Consider the following 24,671-nt stretch of genomic DNA (forward strand, 5'->3'; position numbering starts at 1 on the left):
TTTCTGTCCCAGTCTGCTGGTCTGTCTTGCACGTGCTCATCCATTGACATGACCCAGGCTGCACAGGACTCATGTCTGATAGAGTCCATCCACCTGTGTTGCTCTTTCTCCTCCCAGGTCACCACTTCTCCCCCAAGCCATCAGGTGAGCCGGCATGGTGGATATGGAGAGTTAACTGTGGAAGCAGAGAGACCTGAGCTGATAATAAAGTAATATCACTAAGACACAATCAGGTAATTTCTGTGTATTTAACTAAGGTGTACTGGTAACATTATCTTAATATAGAAATGCAGAGAGAGCAGGTACAGATGTCACACACTAATGTAAACATGCATCCCAAAATTCCTTCCCCAAGAGAAGCCATGTGTCTGCCTTACCACTCCCAAACTTCTATGTATGAAATTCACCACTATCTTGGTCTCCTGTTAACAACTTGGCAAGTTATGTACATAACCTGACATTTAAAAATTCTGAAAGTTCTGCTTAAAGAAATACAGAATTTTTTTTTAAATACTTTGCCTCCCACACTTTCAGACCATGGGGTATTTTGTTGTTTTATGCTAATAATATACATGTCTCATAAGGTCATCATGAATTAAGGTAAATGACATTAAACAAGTTTAGAAAATACAGGAGGTGCTCAATTCACTGTTTATCACCACAACTAGTCTTTCTGTTGAAAGCAATAGAGTTCAACTCTCTGGATCATCATCAGCAATTTACTTACTATTACGAAAGGCAATTTCAATTTATTTAAAAAATAAACCCCGCAGTTATATAGGGTTGTATGCCTATATGTTTAGAAATGCACTTCCTCTTCCCTCTGTAGTTAAGTTTCTTTTGGAACAAGTGTATTATAAATGCATAATTATCTAAAGTTCAGTTGAAGGAGGTTTCCACTGTATCATTAAAACAGTAATCCACAATGAATAAAGAATAATCCATGAAAGGCTTTATGTAAACAAAATTTAAGAAGTTTCTACATTTTTTAAACCAGCAGTATGTAACTCATAAATTCACCAGGTCTAAGAAACACTGTGGACTCTCTGAGGAAGAAGAAAACAACGCTGTGAGTCCCTGCAGGCGGAGGGCAAGCCCAAGGCAGCTGCTCAGGCTTCCTGCATGATTGACCTAACATGGCCCAAGACACACAGCCCTCTGCCATGTAGGTCCCACTGAAGGACCCAGGAGGAAAGAGCCTGAGAATTTTAGATTACTAAACAGTTGTGCTGGTTAGATTGCTAGAGATACAAGAATAAAAAATTATATCCCTATGGCCAAAATGGGGTATTTTATCAACGATTTTCAGCAAACAGGTGAATGTCACTGGGAGTGTTGAACCTGATACATCACCAGGACAGAGAATACAAAGACCCATGTATACGAGGGATAAAGATGTCATTTCAGATCAATGAGGAAATGGTGGGTCACACAACAAATGGTGTTCAGTCAACTGCCTATCACATGAGGAAAGATAACATACAGATTCTCGTGGTCTTACACCATGCAAAAACAAATGTTATTTGGATTTTAAGGTTAACACAAGGACACTAAATTATTAAAGTGCTAGAAGAAAATATGAGAAAATATTTTTATACTCTTGATTGGAAAAAGCTTTGCTGGATAAAATTCAAACACAAATGCCATAAACTGAACAACAACAACAGCCTTTAAGAAACAGAACTACCCCAACATTCCACTTAGTCCAGCATGATGCCTATAGGGCTGCAGTGAAAAGACTTTGGTGGTCAATGTTTCATACATTTCAGTTACACAAATTACATATTTTTTTAAACAGCAGTAACTCTGTGAGTGTTCAGTATGCTACTCATTATGCATCTGAAGAGGGTGGTAAAACAGAGAATGTTTCTCAAACTAACTTCATGACAAAAACATTTTCCAAGGCTGAGCCAATGACATCTGCTGCTTGAAGGCCATGACTGGTGAAAACTGGCCCTGAGGTCAGCCATACTTGTTGCTTCTTCTCCTCTCACTTGTCATCTGTGGTTCCAGTGACACTGGTGGAAATCCTGCTCATTGTTACCTTGCCACTCTTTTTATACTGGACCTTTGAAATAAATAGAGCCCTGCCCCACTCTATTTCTACAAACTTATGTCCTTTCAGGGGGATTCCCTGATGGCTCAAGCAGTAAAGAATCCACCTGCCAATGAGGGAGACACGGGTTTGATCTCTGGATGAAGAAGACCCCCTGAAGAAGGTAATGACAACCCACTCCAGTATTCTTGCCTGAGAAATCCCATGGACAGAGGAGGAGCCTGGCACCCTACAGTCCACGGAGTCACAAAGAGTTGGACATGACTGAACACTGGATGGATGAATGGATGGGTGGATGTCCTTAGAGAATGAGTATTATTCTCCTCTTTTCTGTTAACTAGCCAAGCTTAGCAAATGAAATGCTTGGAAACCAGGAAAGGCATGTAAATGAGAAGCCTTCAACAGAAAAGGATCTTTAACAAAGAATAGGAATACAGCCTGACTTCCTGCTAAGTCCAAGCAGTCACTGGAATCATACTTGGAGGAGCAACAGAGGAGGCAGAGACACTGAGCAGGTGGAGAGGCTGAAGGGGAGAGAGGCTGAGGGGCGCACAGACACTCAGCAGGCTGGAACCACAGGAAGGACTGCCCTTACAGAACTTTTGCCTGAAATAGTCACACACAAACAATGTTACTTTATAATTCAAGATATAAATATCAGTATACGTAGTAGTTTACTGTAGCTTTTCTAGTTGAAAGCTTTTCAAACTTAAGGTGATAGAATGGAAATTTTTACAGAACCAAAAATACATTTCACAATCTTTCTGAGAGCCTAGGCCAGAACGTGATTTTACCTGGGACAATTTTATAATGTCAAAGAGACCAAAAAAAAAGAAAAAAATACAAAGGCTGGATGTACAATACCCACAGCTTCTGCATGCATGCCTGAGAGCACAGCTCATCCAGGAGGTTTGCAGACATGACCACGTAACTCACGACATGCCCATAAATTGGTCCATTAGGGGCAGGGGTGGGGCTGCCATAAAATTTTAAATTTCTTAAGTGGCTGAAAGGAGACTACATCTCTCACACCTGCTACACCAAGGAGCTGGTCAGTAAGCTACCCATCATAAAGTCAGACAGAGGAGGTGCGACAAACAGTTATTTTCTGGCCAGAGGGAATAGTGAGCTTCCCTGTCTTTGCAAAGCTCTTGAAAGGCTCTTCCCAGACTCTCTTTTCCTTACGAAACTCTCTGAGTTAAGTGTATATTTACAGAAGATTTAAAACACAGATTTTATTCACGTAGTTCAATTGAGTCCTACTGAGCAGCATTTCAACCTTCCATAATCCTAGAGCTTCATGATCACTTTGAAGAAAAACTTAAAAGAATCACTGATGACGAGGGGGCAACTGAGTTTATTTAATAACCTATGTCCATTTTTACAAAACTGCTCCACGTAATGCATTTAAAAATCATAACCGGTTCATTTCAGTCACCGCACACAATGCCTCCCTTTGTCCCTTGTAAGTCTCTCAAATGTCTTATTTTAAAGGAATATATAGCGCTCCCGGAAGACATTTCCGCATTCCTATTCCCTTCGGCTCCTGCGAGCCCTTGTTCTGTGTGATAAGGCAATCTCCTCCGGGATCGGCGCCGTGTAGTTTCGCACCACGAGTGACAAGGACTCGACTTGAATAACTGCTGTGCGCAGGTTGTAATTATGTCAGCTGGAGTGTTGAACAAGGGGACTGATTAATGGGAGCCCGGGCCCAGGCGCAGTCCCTATCAAAACCTCCGCGCAGGCCAGCAGTGGGGACGGGTTAAAGCAGAAAGACAAAACATGCTGCATCGTCCATGATAGATGAATTGCTCCAACAGTCTTCAGGCAGATGTTCCGGGACAGTATAATATACAATTACTCTGCCTTATCACTTTCCCAGGGACAATAAAGCTTCCTCCTTCTATAGCTCATGTGAGTGAAGGCAAAATTCGTTTCACTTTTACAGCACTGACTCACTTATCATGGTGCCTTGATTGTGCTTTTACAGCTAAAGCAAACATATATTCCACTTTTAAACCAAAAAAAAAAAAAAAAGCTGTAAGAATAAAGCTGGAGCCTTGTTTTGAATCTCTTTTACATCAGAACACACCATGCTTTGGAAGGCTGTTGTGTTAAAATGGATGCAGGGCAGGTAGAATATGTCTGTGTGGGTACATAGTTGAAAACAAAGCGCCCATGACAAGAAGTAAGATTTGGATTGTGTGACCTTTACATTCATAGCGTTGCTTACACAGCTCATACGAAATCAGTAATTGGGAGGAGCACGTAACTTTGTGTGTGTGTGTGTCTGTATATATGCTGATGTTATCCATATATTTCCCAGGCACACAGCTCCTTGAATCTGAGTGTGCACTTCCAATGACACACTTACTCACTGCCACTCTTCTGTCATGTCTTTGAGAACCTTCTTAAGAAAGCTGTGCTAGCTGATAGGATGGAAGCTGCCCCAACTGTTTTAATAAAACATTGTAGCCAATGCTAAAATGAACCTACCTCAGGGGCACTATGCTGATCACTTCTATTACCTTTATGTACTCACAGAAGTGGTGCCAAAAATTTATGGCAAGATGTCCAGAACTATCCCAATTTGCAAAGGGAAAAGCACTTTTCATTTTTAAAGGTGAAAGACCAGCTAAAACCAAATTCTGAGATGCAGCCATAATCCTCCTGTGGAACTCGAATTTATAATAAAACAAAGCAGCAAAAATTCCTACAGAATCAAAGGAAACCCAAACAGAATGTGAGTGAATGCAAAAGAAAAGCATACATCAACCTGTGGAGCAATATAGATGACTTATTTCCACTTTTTAGTGGTTTAGTACAACTGACACCAACACTCAGCAGTTATAATATACCCTAAGTCATGAAAACAAATCACACACCCTATCTCACCCTGCGGAGTGATATATTTGCTTCTCTTTCCATGCCATACACACACTAACTCCACTGCTGCATGGTCCTTATTATTACGTTTCTCCTGGTAGGACCATTCCAGTCGAGTTATATGTTTCTAGAAATATGGCAATTTGAAGAAGGCAGGGATCAATCTAAAATGGGGTGAAACAGAAGTTTTAGTACAAATGGACATAAAGAATATAATTAAAGCTGTGATTGATAAGAGTTATACCATATTTGTGATTACTAATAAAGTCAAACAAATGAAGGTAAAACAAACAGAAAGGGTTGTAAATACACACGGGAGTCATCACAGTAAATGCCTGTGAGTTTCCACAGACTTCTGATGTCACTAGAAGGGCCTGTCATATGTGCCAGTCTTAGAGAAGTCCTAAACCATGAGCAAAATTGTTTAGAATAAGTCACAGAAAAGAAGACACACTTTAAAAGATGACATTTAAATGACTGTTGGTTAAATGATCACCCTCAATTGTGCCAAGCAAAATTTTGAATTACATCTAATAGTCAGAGCAGTGCAATCTTTTGTGGAAGTAAATTCTCCAAAGAAAGCAAATAAAATCCCAGGACTGGGTGTATATGTAGGGGAGAGCAGAGCAATCCCATGACACAATTTCTGTGTTGTTTGATTCAAAACTCTAACCACAACAAATTTAAATTTAGCATTATGCAGTGTCCCCAAATGTGGGAGCATTGTCATGGCAGTTGGGCATAGAGGTTCAGAGGTGTGAAGCTGGAATTCTCCAGTTCAAGAGAGGCACGGCTGATGCTTCAAAATTATTACCAGGCCCCCCGACCTGTCACAAAATCCTCAGCTGACGTGTGCTATCTGAGTCGTCAGGTATAGTTTAGGCATTGTTCATGGTCGCTGTTTCAGCTGGCTCCTTCACCGTGGCATGTAAGTATTTAAGTAAGATTTTAAAAGCAACCTTAAGCAAGCAAATGAAAACAAACACTCAAATACAACATGACTGCGCTCTCTGCTCTGGCTTCTCCCCACAGCCTCACGTCTGACCACGCGTGTTCTTTCTGCTCCTACCCCCGTGCTGGATCTGGGCTCCTACAGAAAACCTCTGGGAGCTGAGGCTGGTGTCCTGTCCCAGGCACTCCTTCCTGCTGCCCAGGGTCCCTTGCACTGCTGGAAGGCTACCGCTCCGCCTCCCCAACACCTGCTCTTCGCCCCTCTGTTTCACCACGTTTTCCAAGGGAGACGCCACTCGCATCAGTGCTTCCAGGTGCACACGCATCAGCGCTGACCCACACATTTCCTGGCTTGCTTCCATGTGGGCATCCACGGGCATTTCAAAGTCATTTCAAAGCCAATCCACACTCACCATCACTTTGCCAAAGGGGTCTCTGTCCTCCAGGGGTGAGGACCCAGTGAGCAACCGCCACTCAACGAGCAGCCCTGGCTGCGGCATCGAAAGGATGGTGCATCTTTCTGTCACTCGGCCCCCAAAGTCATCCATTTGGCCACTGTGTTCATTCGCCCTCTTAACAAGCGCTGAGATCAGCCTCTCTCTACGCCCATTATGGCTACCATGTTGGTTTAGGGTTAGTCGCTTATTATTTCTGCCTGCACCTTCGCAATTGTCTTTCAGATGCTCTCTCAACTTCTGCTGTGTCCCTCTCTGGCTCCTCATTTGTACCGCATCAGTGACTATTGCAAAGCAAAATATGAATATGTCAGTTTCCTCCTTAATACTCTCCACTATCTACACACTCACTGCCTGTGGGGTAAGAAGCAAAATACCCGGCATGGACTCAGCCCCCAGGACGTCCTGCCCTCGTCCCCACACAATCCCATGAGTTCTACAATCCAGGCTTGCTGATGGGAGAAGATGATCTAAAACCAAGCAAAAAATATCATTTAGGAGTCGGAAGTGGGGCAGAACTCTACTTTTTATTAAAGTAAAGCTATTTGAGGTTTTTAGAACAAAACAAATTTCTCAGATTTAAGTGCCAACCAATTTCTACTTCAAATAATTAAATCTAAGAGATCAACTGATTTACTCAAGCACAAGCAAGCACTAAAAACTCATCACATTTTTCCTCTATGGAAAACTCTGATCTGTTTTATGACATTTCATGTATTTCTTAAAAGCTGTAACTCAAGATGAAAAAAACAAAACATAAACAAGAAAGAAAGGACTGAGTATATTTACCCAACGTGCTTCTCACAAGTAGGAAAAAGTCAACAGAAGATTTGTGCCACGTTCTCTTAATTAACAAAAGAAAGATGTGTGAGAGACAAAAGATGTCATCTTGTTTTTACAGACATTCTTAACCTAAAGCCAAAACGTGCACTGGCGCTACCAAGCGGCCGCGTCTTATTCCACTCAAGGGCTCTGATGTCTACAAGGCATGCTGATAGGGACGCTTGCTCATATACACGCTGCATCCCCACTGCCTGCTCGTTCTCAGGTTTTCTTTCTCTTCTTCCCCTTCTTTCTTTCAGAATGTTTTTTTTTAACAGTCCCTAGAGGGGCAATATTTCAGAATACATTGAAACAAAGGATCCAAATCCAAAATGAAATAACTAATATCTTGGCATTCTCATTGAACTCATGACAGGTGGTAAAACTGCTATACACCTCAAAGGTATCCTGTTCTATTATTTTCTCTCAACTCCACAACTGAGTTTGTGAAATTCAACCACACAACCAGAAGGGTGTGTCTAATGTTCTTCCAACTGTTGTTCTAGATAATCCTGGTGATTACAGAGTTTTCCTAACAAGCTTATGTTGTATGATCCTCTACTGCCGGGAGATATAGATAGTTACACTGTGAAGTGTTTTGTTGTGTGATAATAGCTCTAGTGTCTGAGGAATAACTTATTATGCAAGAGATTATTGCCCCAAAAAATATTTTCTATTTTTTTCATCTCTAAGGTCTTTCTTTCTACCACAATATATACAGATATATCTAACTACCACCCAAGGGACTGTCCATAGTAATTCCTTGTAGAAAGACCATCCCCAAAGATAGCGCTGGTCCTTCTATAATGACTGGATGTGGGATTCAGAGCCAGCAGGTTAAATAAACATGTTTATCTAGATTCTACTTTAAGAGATAGCAAAGGGAATGTATGGTCACTTTGTGTTCAAAACGGCTCTTCTAATTAATCTGTGATCTCAATGCCTATTTCAGCTACATCAACAAACAAAACAACTTAAAACTTGTGTGATAAAACAAATTACCTGAGACTTTTCTCCCTTTTAAACGCATATGAACCAATTTGTAATTTTTAATACTATGGAATCTACTTGTTTTTAGGTCTACAGATTTTTTTTACACTTAAATGAGTTTTGTCAGATGAAAATTAATTTACCAACAGTAACTAAAGGCCTGACATAAATACTGTGCTGTATCAGCACATAGGCCTAAACAAAAATTCTTAAAAGTCTGTATAGTTGGGTGTCTTAGGGCAGACAAGAAAACTTAAATATGTTACAGATAAAAATAACATTAGATATATACATTACAGAAAATACAAAACCAAATTAAACTAGAACAGTTAAAACTATTGAGAATTTTTTTTTTTTAATTCACTAATGAAACAGAAAATTAGGAGATATTTGTTAGGACAGAATTTAACTTCTACTGAAACAGAAATGCTAGGAATAAAAAAAATACATTTACATACAGTCTGACTTTTATAATTAGGACAGAAAAACCTGAAAATACAATTATACTCCTTGTTAGGGAACCCCTCAAAAGATGCCATGGAAACTTACCAGAAACATCTACTTCACAAGAAAGAACAGTACACCTCCAGAAAGTACCACCTTGACACCTGCTAGGAGAATCTTCCTAACCAACATTTACGCTGCCAACAACCACATTCGGTTCCACAAGCCAGCCAGGAACTGACATCTACCTGTGACTCATTGAGCTGTGTGAAGGTAGCGAGCAGGAAGGGCCTTCCGCCAGGATGGGCACTGCGCACACAGTACAGGAGACGCATCTAGCTTCCGAAGACACTGACCACGAACCGAGGAGCGCCTTGGAATCATTATCCCAAAAGAAGTCTGCAAAGTGACAGACTTTGAGGCTTTCAGCCGAGGACATCTGTTTCCTCATTCCAGTAATCAGAGGAGCAGTACTCTTATTTTAGGATAGAATAGATCGAACCCAGGTCTCCCACATTGCAGGCGATTCTTTACCAGCTAAGCCACCAGGGAAGCCCAGTAAATATAAAGAGAAAACAGACGTGATACAAATGAAATAGTACTGACTGGTATGTTTTATTTGTTTGTTTTTGGTGAGAATATTTAAGTTCTACTCTCTTCACTAATTCCAAGTATTCAAAATACTTTATCACTGATGCATTAGCTCTTCAGACCTGATTCATGTGATAACTGAAAGTTTATGCCCTTTTACCCACGTCTCCCTACTTTGCTCACTACTTTTCTGCTATTTTTTTGACTTTTTCTTTTTTTTTTTAAGATTCCACACATTAAGTGATATCATGCAATACTAGTCTTTCTTGTCTGGTTTATTCCACTGACAAAAATAGTTTTCAATTTGAATTTTGTTCTGATATAACTAGGCTTTTGACATCGGTCAAATTGCTTCAACTATAAATTATATCTATTATGAATACCAGATATTTTCATTCAATTATTTTTATGTAATATCATTATTCTTTAAGAACTTCAATGTCACCCAAAAGAAACAAATGCTACCTCTGATTCTTCAGGAAAAGAAATAAGTGCTGTTCATTTTGGTACGTATAATTCCCCTTCTCTCTTGGTATAAATGCTGTTCTGCTACAAAGATAAAAACCTATTTTTTCTCCTTGGTATTATTATTCGGGGCAAACCCAAGTTTGACCCATCTACTGCTTCTCTTGCTGCTGCCTATGAACCTGCACAGGAAGCCAAAGGAGAACTGGAACCCTTGGGGAGTCCCCACAGGGAGGTGGTGATCCCTGCAGAGTAAGTCTTCCAGCCAGGATGCTACAAAGGGCAGAACACAACAATGATCCATCGTGCATGAGGCCTTAGCGCCTTCATACTTAGTGAAACATAATACACGTGAAATGTTAAAAGGTTTTTTTTGACAAAAATTTTCTAGAACACACACACGTATTTCAAATGGTTGTGACAGATACTAAATTCTACCCAGTCCAGTCACATGTGTAAAAACAGCAAATTTTATCATAAGAAACATTAAACAAAGTATTTAGAAGAGTAATAAAAGAGATGTTAGGGGATATCACAGAAAGCACATTTCTTGTTGAGACTCCACTACTTGGGTCAAAGGTTACATTAAACATTCTTAGCCTGCTCTCATCCAAAAGAAATGAAAACTTTTCTTGAGATCAAAACCTAATGTATTAATGATGCTATGGAAGTACATCAGCCAAGGGTAAGTAAGCCATCAAGTAAGGAAACGAATCAAAGTGTATGTCCAAGTTTAGCAAAGAAAGAGGGGTAAATTGTTAATATGGGGCAGGAATTATAAATTTTATTCCTCAGCTCTATGATATGTCATATTTCTAACTGAAATTATAATTTCAAATAATAATAAAAATAATGAATAAAATACAAAAGTAGAACAGTAAAAAGCTTTTTACAGTGTGTAACACTGCAAGTATTAAGGCATACAGTTGAGAAAAAATCTGTCTTAGGAAACAATGAACGTGTTCCAAGATCAATAACAGAGACGTAGTAAGTAAATGATCAAACTGGTGGAGTCTGGCCTCAACTTGGTTTTCTTTAATTTACTAAATGACATTCAAAGTATAATATAAGATTATCCTTCATATTTTTAGTACCGCAGATAATATTTTGTGTTACATTTTATGACTTATCAGTGGTTTATGCATTTATGGTTAATATGTATTTACTGTATTTTCTCCATAAATCTTAAAAAATGGAAGCCAATGAGAAGGTGAGTTTCATGTAAAATAAAAGCCCAATTATGGCCAACACAGTGCAAGTCATCTAATCTCATGTGAAGCCAGCATCATCAGTGAAACAGAGTGTAGCTCAATATTAATAAACTCCATGGGGAAATAAGGATTTACATTATTAGAAAGGGTACTTAGTACAACATATTAGAATTTTTCTATTTCTCTCATTAATATAGAAGTGACAGTTAATATATAACAAAAAACAAAAATATAGAAAAATGTTAGGTTGTTTCCAAGTTAATGTATAAAAAAATCTAAAGAATTTCCTGTATAAATAATATGGTAGAACAATGCTATGAGTCTAAATTTACCCTTCAAAATTTTAATGAATACTAATTAATGGTTCAAAAGTTTTGAAGCAATGATGGAATATACTGATCTGTAATGGATTAGAATTTTGGATATTTCAGACAGTAAAAGCTTAAGAAAAGGGTACATGTTTATATCTAAACAGAATGAGATGTCATTGCCTAAATTAATAATGCAAACTTGAAAAATAGCCCCAGGTTCAAAAGACCAATTATAAAATTCTTTTGTAAACAAATCTATATTCAAATTTTTCATGAATAATTATAACTACTAGTATTTCTCCACTAATGTTCAATTTATAAAATGAAAAAATATATTTTCTAATGAAATTTAAATAATACTTTCATTTCTAATGATGGCAACTTACCTGCAAATAAGCACTAATAATGACAATGATAGAAATACTCTATAGGAATAACTTTTATCTATTTATACTAAGCAGAAAAAAATCAAAACATAAAAAAGTATTTAAATATTTCAAGCAACAAAATATTATGAAAGGTCAGTGATAAGACAAATATGACCATATCTTCTCAGGAAATATGTGATCATCTTATATATATTTTTATTCTATAGAAATCACACATACTCCAATTTATTTACCTTGTGAAAGAAGATACGTTCTTTGTTGTTGTGAGGTAGACCTGGTAAGCAGTTTGTTCTTCCTATGCTGTGTAGTTAAAACAGTCTTCATGAAGTTAACCATATGCTCATTTAGAAATCTTATTTTCATCAGTAAGAAAACAAAAAGATCTGCTGAAAAGCCTAGATTTCATTCACAGTCCCAAACTTTAAGAGTATTCACATATTTGGAAGTTTTTTCTTTTACTCCTGGTCAAGTTAACTGGTCTTTGTCTATTTAGTGAAAGTAAATCTCACCATGTATACACAGAAGATAAAACTGTGATATGAACAGAAACTGTTGAAATTATTTACTTTCAATAACATTCAATTTAAAAGGTTTAAATGAAGACAAAATCACCATTTTATCAAGCACTTACAGCATTTCGAAGGAAATTTGAGAGTGATCACTAGATATAAATGCCCTGAGTATTAATTCACAGGACAGTAACAACAGTCTTAGAATACACCAGCTCCTCTTCTCGCCGGGCTCAAAGAGGTATGGAAAGAATGGGATCCAGTCGGCTCAAACGCACTGCTCAGTGGAAGTGATGCTGTTTCAAGGAGGTAACTCAAGTAGGGGGACAAGTAGTACAGCCTCAGCCTTGGCAAAAGTATAACATGACTTCACACCAAGAAAGCCTAACATACTTAGAAATATGTTTCTGCATACAGAGACGCAACCAAAACACAGTACCAATCAGCAAAACAAAATTCACACCCCCATCTGGGTACTAACAGCCTGAAATCATACTTCTACAAATTTCCTCCAAAAAAATCACATACTATGCACAAAGATTTAGGTTAAAGTACTTTTGGAGCAAAAATCATAAAATTGCATAACTGTCTAAAAATTTAATAAAGTTATTATTGTTATCAATCTAACTTGAGGCCATGCAAGTATTGAAATTATATTGAAGGAAAGATGAAGGAAAGAGCAGTTTTAAGACCAGGTCTTTTGAAAGTTTAAGGTATTTCAGCCATTACCTAATGATTGGCTTTTTTTTAACTTGAAACACTGTTAAAAAAAAAAAAATCCATCATGGCAAGTATTATAAATAAATTTGAACACACTAACAACCTTCAGGGCACTGAAACTCTTGCATTACCTCACTGAACAGTACCTTGAAATGGTCAGATTGAGTAAAGCCTACAGCCAACTGAAGTCCCAACCTGAGATAAGAGTGAAAACAAGGGCTCTGGATAAGTGACCTCAGTCTGTTCCTACCATACATCAGCAGTGCTTCTGTAAACTGGTACTCAAACCACGTGTCTTTCACAACTGAGTAAGAGGCTTAACGACCTCAGTGAGCCCTGAGCCTCGTGGAGCCCAGGTTCCTGACTACCCAGCCCTGCTGAGTGCTCTCTCCAAAGTCATAAACAGGACACGGAGGTTAATGCAACAGCAACTGTAAGCAATAACTTCTCCCACTGGAAAACTTTCTGCTTATCAAGAGTCTTCTACGATATTTGTCAGTGCTATAGTAAGTGACTACTACAGAGTGCAGCTCCGAAATCTGTAACGGGTAGATACCGTTTTTATCTATTTTATATATGGGGTCTGTGTAAGATTGTGTCTAAAGTAACAGTTCTGCAACTTAAAAATTATAGTTTGAAACCACGGTTATACAGGATAAATGAAATAAGGTGGTTATACAATTTAAGTGTGAAAATTAAAATTGATCATGAAACAAACAACTAAAAAAAATAAAGATTCAAAATTTAGGCATAAAGTACAGACTGAAAGAATACAATCCTAACAGCTAAAAGTCATAATCACCAACTCAATGGACATGAGTTTGACAAACTCTGGGAGATAGTGAAGGACAGGAAAGCCTGGCGTGCTACAGTGCACGGGGATGCAAAGAGTGGGACACAACTTAGAGACTGAACAAGAGTTATAAATAAGGGAAATTTTATATAAATTTGTAATTGCTTCCATGTTTTGCAGGAAAGGCAACTACAACATAACCTCTTTAATAAAATAAAATAGCATTTAATACAGTGTGCTTTTTAAAGAATTCATATTATCAGAGTCTTAGAATTTCTATGCCCATCTCTAATTGGATCACCATTTTACCAAATTTCAAAGATATTACCAGTTTAGTGTTAGGCAAAAAACAGAACTGACAAAACGGTGAAGGAATGAATAACTGGTGATTGAAATATATCTGTAATATCTCTGTACTATTAGATGACCTTTGACATAAAACTTAATGCAAAAAGAACAACAACAAAAAAAAACTTAATGCAATAATGAGGCTAATAATAGGGATTGTGGCAATATATTTACTGAATGCACAGGCTACATCTGCAGGAATAACAAAAATCTATGTTTTTACAAAGTCTGCAGGTTAAGGTGGAGATTCTAATACGTCACAGGGCAGGCTGCACTTAAGAACTGCCCTCAATGCTTCCACATCTCCATGCACAATGGGTGCATGAGACCTTCAGCCCCACATCTGGCTGATGGAGGCCCTAGGAAAAGGGCTCTTGGCTGAGTGCACACCCCGTGGTGTCTCACAGGCCACAGTGAGCTCAGAGCACACTCATGGGCTCCCTGCATAGTGTGATCCAGTCTCAACCCACATGCCCATTGCACTATCACGCCCTGGCTACACGGAGCTTGTCAGAGAGTAAAAGGGTCACCCCCGACTCCCACCTCTGTGCACCTGTGCCCTGCAGCCTCCGTGAAGTCACTCTGCAACCTGGCAGAGGACAGCCACTGGGGCCTCCGCGAGTGGATGGAGCACTCAACACCACCAACATGCTCTCAGAATGGGAACGCCACACTGTGCTGAACAATCCGCATCCGTGTAGAACACTCGTGTGTCTGAAAGTTACATCTTCTAAGCCATGCCTGAAAGACTCTCTACTCTAGCAGGACTGAGCTTGCTCCTTCTCTATGCACTCCCCTGGCCTTTTTAAGCGACACCAAACTCTACAAGTATTTACAAAACATTACAAGACGCCCATTATTCTACAATATCCTTAAAGGCAGAAAACATCTCTTACATTATCTTCACTGTCTAAATGAGTGCCTCACTTAGAGTAGCTGAGATGCCATGGGTGTTGAATAATTGATTACTTGGATGGTTCCTTACTTTGAGCAAAGAAAGAAAATCACTTGAATGTCAGGTGCACCAATGGATTAGAAAACCAAAATGTAAGATTACAAAAAATGTAAAGAGAACTTCACACTTTTAAAGAGTCACCAAAATTAGGTGGTGTAATAAACTCCAACAAAGGTCCGTCTAGTCAAGGCTATGGTTTTTCCTGTGGTCATGTATGGATGTGAGAGTTGGACTGTGAAGAAAGCTGAGTGAGCGACTGAACTGAACTGAACTGAACTGAATAAACTCCCAACCTAATATGCGAATCATGTTTAAATCGTTGTAATTCATGCTCACCAAAAAAAAAAATTAATTGATGGTGAATTTATAGGATTTTCACCCACCATGATGACCCACTTGATTACGCCTGCTTCACAACGAGTCATTACCTGTAATCGCACCAGGGGCATCTGTAGGGCTTCTCTCCTGTGTGTACCCGCTTGTGCCGTGTCAGGTGAGACTGGGTCGTGGAAGCAAAGTTACACTCGTCACATTTGAAAGGTTTTTCTCCTGTAATAAACCAAGAAGGGTTGTACATTCCAATTACAAAAATTGGAAATGAAGAGCTTAATCTGTTATTAACAATTAAAAAGACATTTTTTCTATGAAATTTTAAGATCACACATATGTAGGATTTTTGAACATTTATTCAAATGTAGAGTGAGAACCATTACTTTTTATTTCTCTATTAGAACAGAAGCAAGATACTGATCATGTACTCAAACATAACTTACACAAACCATAATCTAAATTGCCTAATCTAAACAGAAACACAAAACAAAGCACTCATCCATATAAAAATATAAATACCTGGTTTCACACTGGAATTTTGAATCCTTTAACACACTATGTTAGATTAGAACCATTACAAAACTTTCAGTGAGCTTAAAACCACAGAAAAATATCTAACAAAAATATACTTTGAATACACAGTGTAAAACTTAACTAAAATCTTGAAATTAAATAAGAAGAAGAAATAATAAGAAGAAAAAACAAAAACCAAGCTACAAATTGACACCAATTTAAAAACTTTTAGAAGTAAAGAGAAATTACAATTCACTAAGTTGAGTAAAAGGTAGAGAGGCCTCAAAGAAACATTTGACATAATATTTAACAGCATAAACTTCACCTTCCCTGTACAGACACACCAGTGTGTGTGTGCTAAGTCATTCAGTCACGTCCTCATGGACTGCAGCCCTCTAGGTTCTTCTGTCAATGGGATTTCCCAGACAAGAATACTGGAGTGGGTTTCCATTTCCTCCTCCTCCAGGGGATCAACCCAGGGATCGAACCCTTGTCTCCTGGGTCTCATGCATTGGCAGGTGGATTCTTAACCACTGAGCAGCCACAGAAGCCCTTAGACACACCAGCTTCATCTGCAGACACAGTTCAGCCCCGGGGTGGTTCAAAGGCCTGCTCAGGACTCATGCCTCTCTGATTGATACCTTTTTCTCCGCACACACAAACTCAAAGAAGTCAGGTCTGATCAGTTTTTATAATTTCACTAGCTATACTGGCTGGTGAGTACCTGAGATGGGGTGATTTCATCTTCATTAGTGTAAATTTAAACTTAAAAACTGATACTGAATTCACTTGTTTAAAAAATGTTTTAAGTCTTGAACAGCTTGGGAAAGAGAATCTACTTTTCGATACGTGAATTTTATCATAACTCAAACAGAGATTCTGAAAGAGATGGGAATACCAGACCACCTGACCTGCCTCTTGAGAAACCTATATGCAGGTTAGGAAGCAACAGTTAGAACTGGACATGGAACAGCAGACTGGTTCCAAATAGGAAAAGGAGTACGTCAAGGCTGTATATTGTCACCCTGCTTATTTAACTTCTATGCAGAGTACATCATGAGAAATGCTGGGCTGGAAGAAGCACAAGCTGGAATCAAGATTGACGGGAGAAATATCAATAACCTCAGATATGCAGATGACACCACCCTTATGGCAGAAAGTGAAGAGGAACTAAAAAGCCTCTTGATGAAAGTGAAAGAGGAGAGTGAAAAAGCTGGCTTAAAGCTCATCATTCAGAAAACAAAGATCATGGCATCTTGTCCCATCACTTCATGGGAAACAGATGGGAAAACAGTGGAAACAGTGTCAGACTTTATTTTTCTGGGCTCCAAAAACACTGCAGATGGTGACTGCAGCCATGAAATTAAAAGATGCTTACTCCTTGGAAGAAAAGTTATGACAAACCTAGATAGCATATTGAAAAGCCAGAGACATTACTTTGCCAACAAAGGTCCGTCTAGTCAAGGCTATGGTTTTTCCAGTAGTCATGTATGGATGTGAGAGTTGGACTGCGAAGAAAGCTGAGCACCGAAGAATTGATGCTTTTGAACTGCGGTGTTGGAGAAGACTCTTGACAGTCCCTTGGACTGCAAGGAGATCCAGCCAGTCCATTTTGAAGGAGATCAGCCCTGGGATTTCTTGGGAAGGAATGACGCTAAAGCTGAAACTCCAGTACTTTGGCTACCTCATGTGAAGAGTTGACTCATTGGAAAAGACTCTGATGCTGGGAGGGATTGGGGGCAGGAGGAGAAGGGGATGACAGAGGATGAGATGGCTGGATGGCATCACTGACTCGATGGACATTGAGTCTGAGTGAACTCCGGGAGTTGGTGATGGACAGGGAGGCCTGGCGTGCTGCAATTCATGGGGTCACAAAGAGTCGGACACGACTGAGCGACTGAACTGAACTGTACTGAAATAGAGATAATGAATTTTAGACAAAATATTGGCCTCAGTCTTGAAATGTGCTGCTGCTGCTGCTAAGTCACTTCAGTCGTGTCCGACTCTGTGTGACCCCATAGACGGCAGCCCACCAGGCTCCGCCGTCCCTGGAATTCTCCAGGCAAGAACATTGGAGTGGGTTGCCATTTCCTTCTCCAATGCATGAAGTGAAAAGTGAAGTCGCTCAGTCGTGTCCGACTCTTCGCGACCCCATGGACTGCAGCCTACCAAGCTCCTCCGTCCATGGGATTTTCCAGGCAAGAGTACTGGAGTGGGGTGCCATCGCCTTCTCTGATTGAAATGTGCTAGAAGTGCAAAATACACATAAAATTTCAAACTTCTGGGGGGTGGGGGGGGTAGTGGCACAGGGGAGATAAAATAGGTAAGAACATTATATTGACTTCATGTTGAAGTGATAATTATTTGCATATATTTGTTGGATTATCTATTTATAAAATATAATTTCACCTATTATTTTTCCCTAGGCAACTTAAAAGATGTGTGACGCTCACATTACATACAAACTAGAGGAACCTCACCACCTCTTCCCCAAAATCACAGTTGTAATATTCACAAATGCTCTTATCAATTGACGTTTTTCCTAAGAAACTTTACACATAGGATGGATTAATTTTATATATGTTCAATACTTCACTTATTTCTCATGTTTTCATTAATAGTTTTGTAAGTATACCAGCATATAGAAAATAAGCGATGAAAGAGCTTGGTTTACAATTACTCTGCATCTATTCAGCCAGCCAACAGCTCTACATCTGCTTGAAAATCAGAGTGTTTAGAAATACAGCCTACATTCTCCTGTTTGTATGTCCCTGTTCATGGCTATGGAATATTTAGTGAATGCATACATTCTTCATCTGACGGTGTTTCGTCTGTCACTGCAGCCCAGGGCAGTAGTTAGAAGAGACAAAAGGACTTCAATCCCAATTCAGGTTTTTTCATATTTCACTCCCTACCTGGTAACCCCTGAGCAAGACCAGGAGGATAAGACACCAAACACAGAGACAATAGTGAGGATAAAAGTAGTTAAGACATAGGTCAGATACTTGGCAGGGTGGCCAATAACCAGTGCTTTCATCGTTATTGGGTTTCTCTGGTGGCTCAGACAGTAAAGAATCTGCTCACAGTGCAGGAGACCCAGGTTTGATCCCTCAGTTGGGAAGATCCTGTGGAGAAGGAAATGGCAATCCACAGCAGCAATCTTGCCTGGAGAATTCCATGGACAGAAGAGCCTGGTGGGCTACAATCCAAGGGGTCACAAAGAGTCAGACACAATTGAGCAACTAACACTACACTTCTAGGTCTGTCATAGCTTTCTTTCTAAGGAGCAAACATCTCAATTTCAAGGCTGCAGTCACTGTCTGCAGTGATTTTGGAGCACAAGAAAATAAAATCTGTCACTGTTTCCACTTTTTCCTCATCTATTTGCCATGAAGTGATGGGACAAGATGCCATGATTTTAGTTTTTTGGAAGTTGAGTTTTAAGCCAACTTTTTCACTCTCCTCTTTCATCCTTATCAAGAGGCTCTTCAGTTTCTCTTCACTTTTTACCATTAGGGTGATGTCATCTGCATATCTGAGGTTGTGGATATTTTTCCTGGCAATCTTGATTTCAGCTTGTGATTTTTCCAGCCCAGCATTTTTCATGATGTATTTTGCATATAAGGTAAATAAACAGAGTGACAATGTACAGCCTTGTCATACTCCCATTGCAACTTTGAAACACTCCCTTATTCCATGTCTAGTTCTAACAGTTGCTTCTTGACCTGATATAGATTTCTCAGGCGATAGGTAAGGTGGTCTGGTAGTCCCATCTCTTTTAAGAATTTTCCACAATTTGTTGAGATCCACACAGTCAAATTTCTGCATAGTTAATGAAGCAGAAGTAGATATTTTTCTTAACTGTAATAATTTGAAGTTTGTATGAAAGTGGCATTATACTGCAATAAACTATAAACTGTCTCTTTACCTTTAACTTTACAACAAAACAAATTAAACTATGTATTAGAAACCTTGAATGATCTATAAGCTGACAGAGAAAAAATATAATAATCTCAAAATAAACTACATAAAATACCAAGCTTCAGCCACTAAAAGAAGGAAAACTAGAGCATGTCTGGGCTCTTGACAGGAGAAGAACTCTGTGTCTATTTACACAGACTACAGTTTGCTCAATCTATATGTAACAGTTAATCTGTAACTCACTGATTCTATTACATGTTCAATACTATTATTGGAATATGCCCATCAGCATCTTTTTCTTATCCAGAAATAATCATTTCTTCTGGAAATTTCAGGTAATTTCTTCAAGAAAATATACTTCAGAAATATAGAAGTTAGTGTCAATATACAGCTAAATAAATAAGTAAATCAAACTCAATTTCCAGATTGTAAAATTTAAAGAAAATTGTACAAATTTTAAACAAGCATTTCCATTTGGTAATATCTGTGAATTGCATGAAATGAGACAGGTGCACTGATTAACGAAAAGTTTCTGATGGACTTGTCAAACTGATTAGGTGCACCCGTAACCATCCCTCTGCATTCTCTGTCCTTCTACAGCCAGAAGGATCAATAAACCTATGTGTGAGATATTAACTACCTGAATGATGCTATCTGTGAGTCCACAGGGCTCCCTGCACATGTCCTGCTGGTGTAACTTCCTTTCTGCCTGGTTCCCTAAGAGTTCACGGTAGTTTAGATACTGTCACTTTTCCTCCTTTCCTGGACAAGCAGTAATCCTGGGCATGATAACCACCAAGGAACAGTCTGCATCTGAGGCTCCGGAGGCAGAGAGTAAAAGCACAGCGGCACCAGAGCGGCTGCGGACGGACAGCGGTGCCCCTTCGTGCCACCCGTCTGTCGGACAGGCCGGCCCTTCCCCTGGAAGTTCGCCCTGCATTCCTTTGGGCAGGCTGGTGGTTATTAAGCCGGCAAGACTCTTCAACTACACGTGAGGATCTGCTCCTGTGCCCTTGAATCAAGGGCCTCTGACAGGTGATAAAAGTAAATCTCGGAATGGAAGATGTTTTGTGTCGGCCCCTGGACAGCCTGTATTGCAGCGGGAGTTACTTACGCCATTGGGAACGCTTTTGATGCCTACCCCTTTCCAAGCCGATTGTAATTTGGGTGGGTACTCTGTGCTAAAAAGGTAAACCATGTCAAGGAGGACCACATCAGAAAACCACAGATTTCAAATGAACCATACAAGTCTGGCCTTGGAAAAGAGAAAAAAAAGTTGTGTGTTGCTTACATATTATAAATCCAGCGTAAAAGCTGAGGGCCTAGACTGAGTTGTAGTAAGCTGTCTGGCTGAAGCAAAGAGTCTTAAGAACTGACTTTGGTATTAAAGAATCATGTTTGATTTGTGCCACAGAGGCAGATAAATGCCAAAAAGACAGATGCCTCTGTCTGCGAGACATTGTCCTATATGGTATAAAGTTAATAGCAAAGTAATAAGGAGCCTCTGGACCTGACATAAAATATAAAGTTGTGCCTGCTCGATGCAGGTTCATGATCGATCACCTGTAAATGCCTGTGATCACAGCCTCACCAGCCCCCCTGCGGGGAAAGAGGCAGTGCAGCCATGCTGGTAACGGGCGCACAGGGGGTCCACGACCCCCAGGGCCATGCCAGGGCGAGACCATCGGCACAGCAACAACTTAGGCATCAAAAAATTCAAAACATTAAGAATCAGAAAACCCCACATGAACACACTGTACCATAAACATTCTCGACTTCTCCCAAATAGTAGCCAAGGGTGATTGCTATCCATTGGGATCTTCGCCATCTCTTAAACTGAATCTCTAAATCGCTGGGTTCAAAAAAATGTGATCATACCTCGCGACTGTAAACTTAAACCAGAATTTTCTGTTTACAAAGGCTGAGTGTTCACCATTATGTTAACATTGGACATTTTTCAACTCAATAATATTCCTTATCCCATATAGAAATTTGAAACATACAAACTTACTATTTAAAAGGAATGGCTAGCATTAATTTTCATTGATCTTATAGATAGCATAATGGGCATTAAAGTGCCTATAGCTAACTGTTATATATAACATAACAAGAATCAAAACGAACCATAAACTACGTATTTCATGTATCTTAATTTTATGCCATTTTGAGCATAACTACCAAACTCCACCATTCTCACAGTACCCAGTAAAAATCTAATGCTAAGTTAATTCTATTACTGTATGATTTATCATCTAAACTAGAACACTTGTGAGAGTAAAAAGTGGTTTGACTAATAGTTATGAGGGACATCACCAAAACCCAGCACTGTCCCAGGCACATATAATTCAGAAGTTACTTGTAAGATGTATTACAGCATACCAGTAGGTAATCAACTTTAATAAATGTTTACAACTCCTCATCATTATGTGTTCTTAACCAAAAGCATTTACTTTATTTTGTTGAGTCACTGAAAATAATTATGCAGGGGAAAAAAATGATTCTCTTCAATGTCCTTATCTATTTAAGTTGCCTCTTCACTGCTTTCCATTCTTAATCGCAAAAATATCTGAAAAAGGACAGACCTACAACCACATGTGCTTGTTCCAACTGGCAGAGGGACTGCTGGCTACAAGGTCAGGTAGTTAGGGAGGCTGAGACACAGGTGGGAAGGCAGGGCTCTAGGTGAGCAGGTGAGAAGCACCTAAGAGGTAGGGTGAGCAGGAACACAGACAGGAGAGACTGACTGAGAGGAGGCAAGCGAGAGAGGAAGGCGGATGCCCCGGCCTCACACAGCCCCCAAGGCAGGGTCCTGACCACAGAGAAGCATCCGGGGTACCCTCAGACACTCTTTTCCCTCCTGTTTAACCTGAATTGACAGAGGACACCTGATCCCCCAAACGTGCAGTAGGCCTACTTCACAGATATATAAAGGCAGATGAATTAAAATCTTATTCAAACAGAATTTTCAGTAGACCCTCAAGTACACAGATTTACAAAAATTGGGAACACAGGCCACGGAGAGCCAGGAATGAACGCTGGGCCCGCAGGCCACGGGGCGGGGCAGCCACACTGACCTGTGTGCTGCCGGCGATGCTTGGTGAGGGCGTGCCGGGTCCCGCCCGCAAAGCCACAGAGGTCACACAGGAACGACTTCTCGCCTGTTGCAACAATAAACAGATGAGGGACTGCGGAGGTCACAGATCATTAAAACATATCTATCAAGGCTTTCAGGGTTACTAATTCCTCCAATCAAATGTTTCCATGTAAATATGTCAAATGGGAATGAAATTACCACTGCGGTTTATTGACTGTGATAAAATCTGAAAAGCACCACTGAACATAATTACATACTTGTCAGACCCATAAAAATTAGCTTTATTATCAATGGAATGGTTTTGTACAACTTCATTTCTGGTAGATGTCTTCCAGATGGGGCTGCTTTATGCACTTGAACAGTTTTTATGCATATCCTGATTTTTTACAATTCCCATACATCTGGCCTTTCTGGGCTGACTAAAGATTGCTTGGAATGGTTAATATACAGTATACATGATTCCGCTTAAATAAAACATATTGAATTTTCTAACAACTGAAGGAGATTGAATTGGTTTTACCTGATCCTGAGTCTTCTTTAATAACTTCCTGCTTAACAATATGAATTAAATGATTTCTCCAAACATACTGAAGATCCCAAGGAACAGTAAAATCTACATTACTCAATACCAATGGCAGTTCAGTGCCATTATGTTTCTCGAAGTTTCGTGGCATAAAAAGAAAAGGAAGTCTGGGATTGCTAAAGAAATTGTATTAAAACTCCTATCATGATAACTCTTGACTGGAAAACTATTCAACAATTAGAGACACATTTGGTGGACTTCAAATTAGTTAAAAATGTATACAAACTCATTTATAAACCATTTTACACAAGCTAACATTCTGCCCTGCAGTTTATAAACGCAACCTCTCTCTTTCTCTTCTACAGCATATTTGAGCAATAAGTGCTGGCACCTAGGCAGTCCAGCCCAGAAGGCTCACAAAGAGAAAAGGAGAAGAAAAATGATGACCTTGGAAAGAGAGGGTCAGTGAAATTAGAAAATACATTTTGCAAATAAAACAAATCATTTCATCTACTTTACTCATTCGGATATTTAATGCAACAAGTCTTTCAGGGTTTGTGCCCGTGTCAGCCTGCTTTGTTCTAAAGCATTTAGGTGTATCACAACAGAAATCTAGCTAAGGTGTTTTGGAAATGGTAATTGCCTTTTGAAGGTCAGAAAAAATAGTAAATACAGGAAGGCAGAGTAACTTCCGTAATCAAAAAGAGATTTCCCTTTACCTAAGAGCAATGCTAGCTTCTCTAAATAAACATGTATTAATAGAGTTTTAACCAAATAATGTTTAATCTTATTTCCCAATGGTAAGATCTTATTTCCCAATCTTCTACCAAGATCACACCAAAAAAGATGTGTTTAAACACATTGTTACCGTTTATACATTAAAGCTGAATTTAAGCCCTTTCCCTATCTTTACTTCCCTATTTTGAGGTTAAGTTTATTTCTTGGCATCATGATATCAATATAGAAAAAAAGAATAGAGAAGATGGGCTGTGAAGAATAAGGTTTAATTACAATCATTCAATTAATTATTTAATCAATTTGAAATATAAATCTTTCTAACTAGCTATATTATCAATTAAATAACACTGAAAGTAGACTTTTTTTTTTAATCCCAAAAGATAATTTGCTCGTTAATATTAACATACTACTCTTCATTGAGGCAAAATTGTTCTCTACAATGTATTCATCACCACAGCTTTGTGGGCATTAACCCTTTGTGAGCGTGCAGAAATGTGTGCACTGCGGTCCACACACGCACATGCAAGATCAGCACGTCTGGTGGTGTGTGGCTGAGAAAAGGCTAGTGCTGCACAACCCAGCCAGAAAATCCCTAACGAGGAAAGAGCACCCTTATTATTTCTTGATTTGAGAAGACAATGCTTCCTCTCTCTCGT

The 24,671-nt window shown here is 39.3% G+C and overlaps 1 protein-coding gene across 1 annotated transcript in view; it reads right to left on the minus strand.

Moving 5' to 3' along the window:
• Positions 1–24,671, minus strand: part of ZNF407 (zinc finger protein 407) — a 388,042-nt gene that overhangs the window by 133,713 nt on the left and 229,658 nt on the right. Inside the window, exons 6-7 of the mRNA XM_061399513.1 lie at positions 22,735–22,818; positions 15,325–15,445 (exon numbers count right to left, since the gene is read on the minus strand). Coding sequence (XP_061255497.1) covers positions 15,325–15,445; positions 22,735–22,818 — 205 coding nt within the window. The remainder of the gene's footprint in view (positions 1–15,324; positions 15,446–22,734; positions 22,819–24,671) is intronic.

Source organism: Bos javanicus, chromosome 24 (genome assembly GCF_032452875.1).
Source record: "Bos javanicus breed banteng chromosome 24, ARS-OSU_banteng_1.0, whole genome shotgun sequence".
Classification (NCBI taxonomy): Eukaryota; Metazoa; Chordata; class Mammalia; order Artiodactyla; family Bovidae; genus Bos; species Bos javanicus.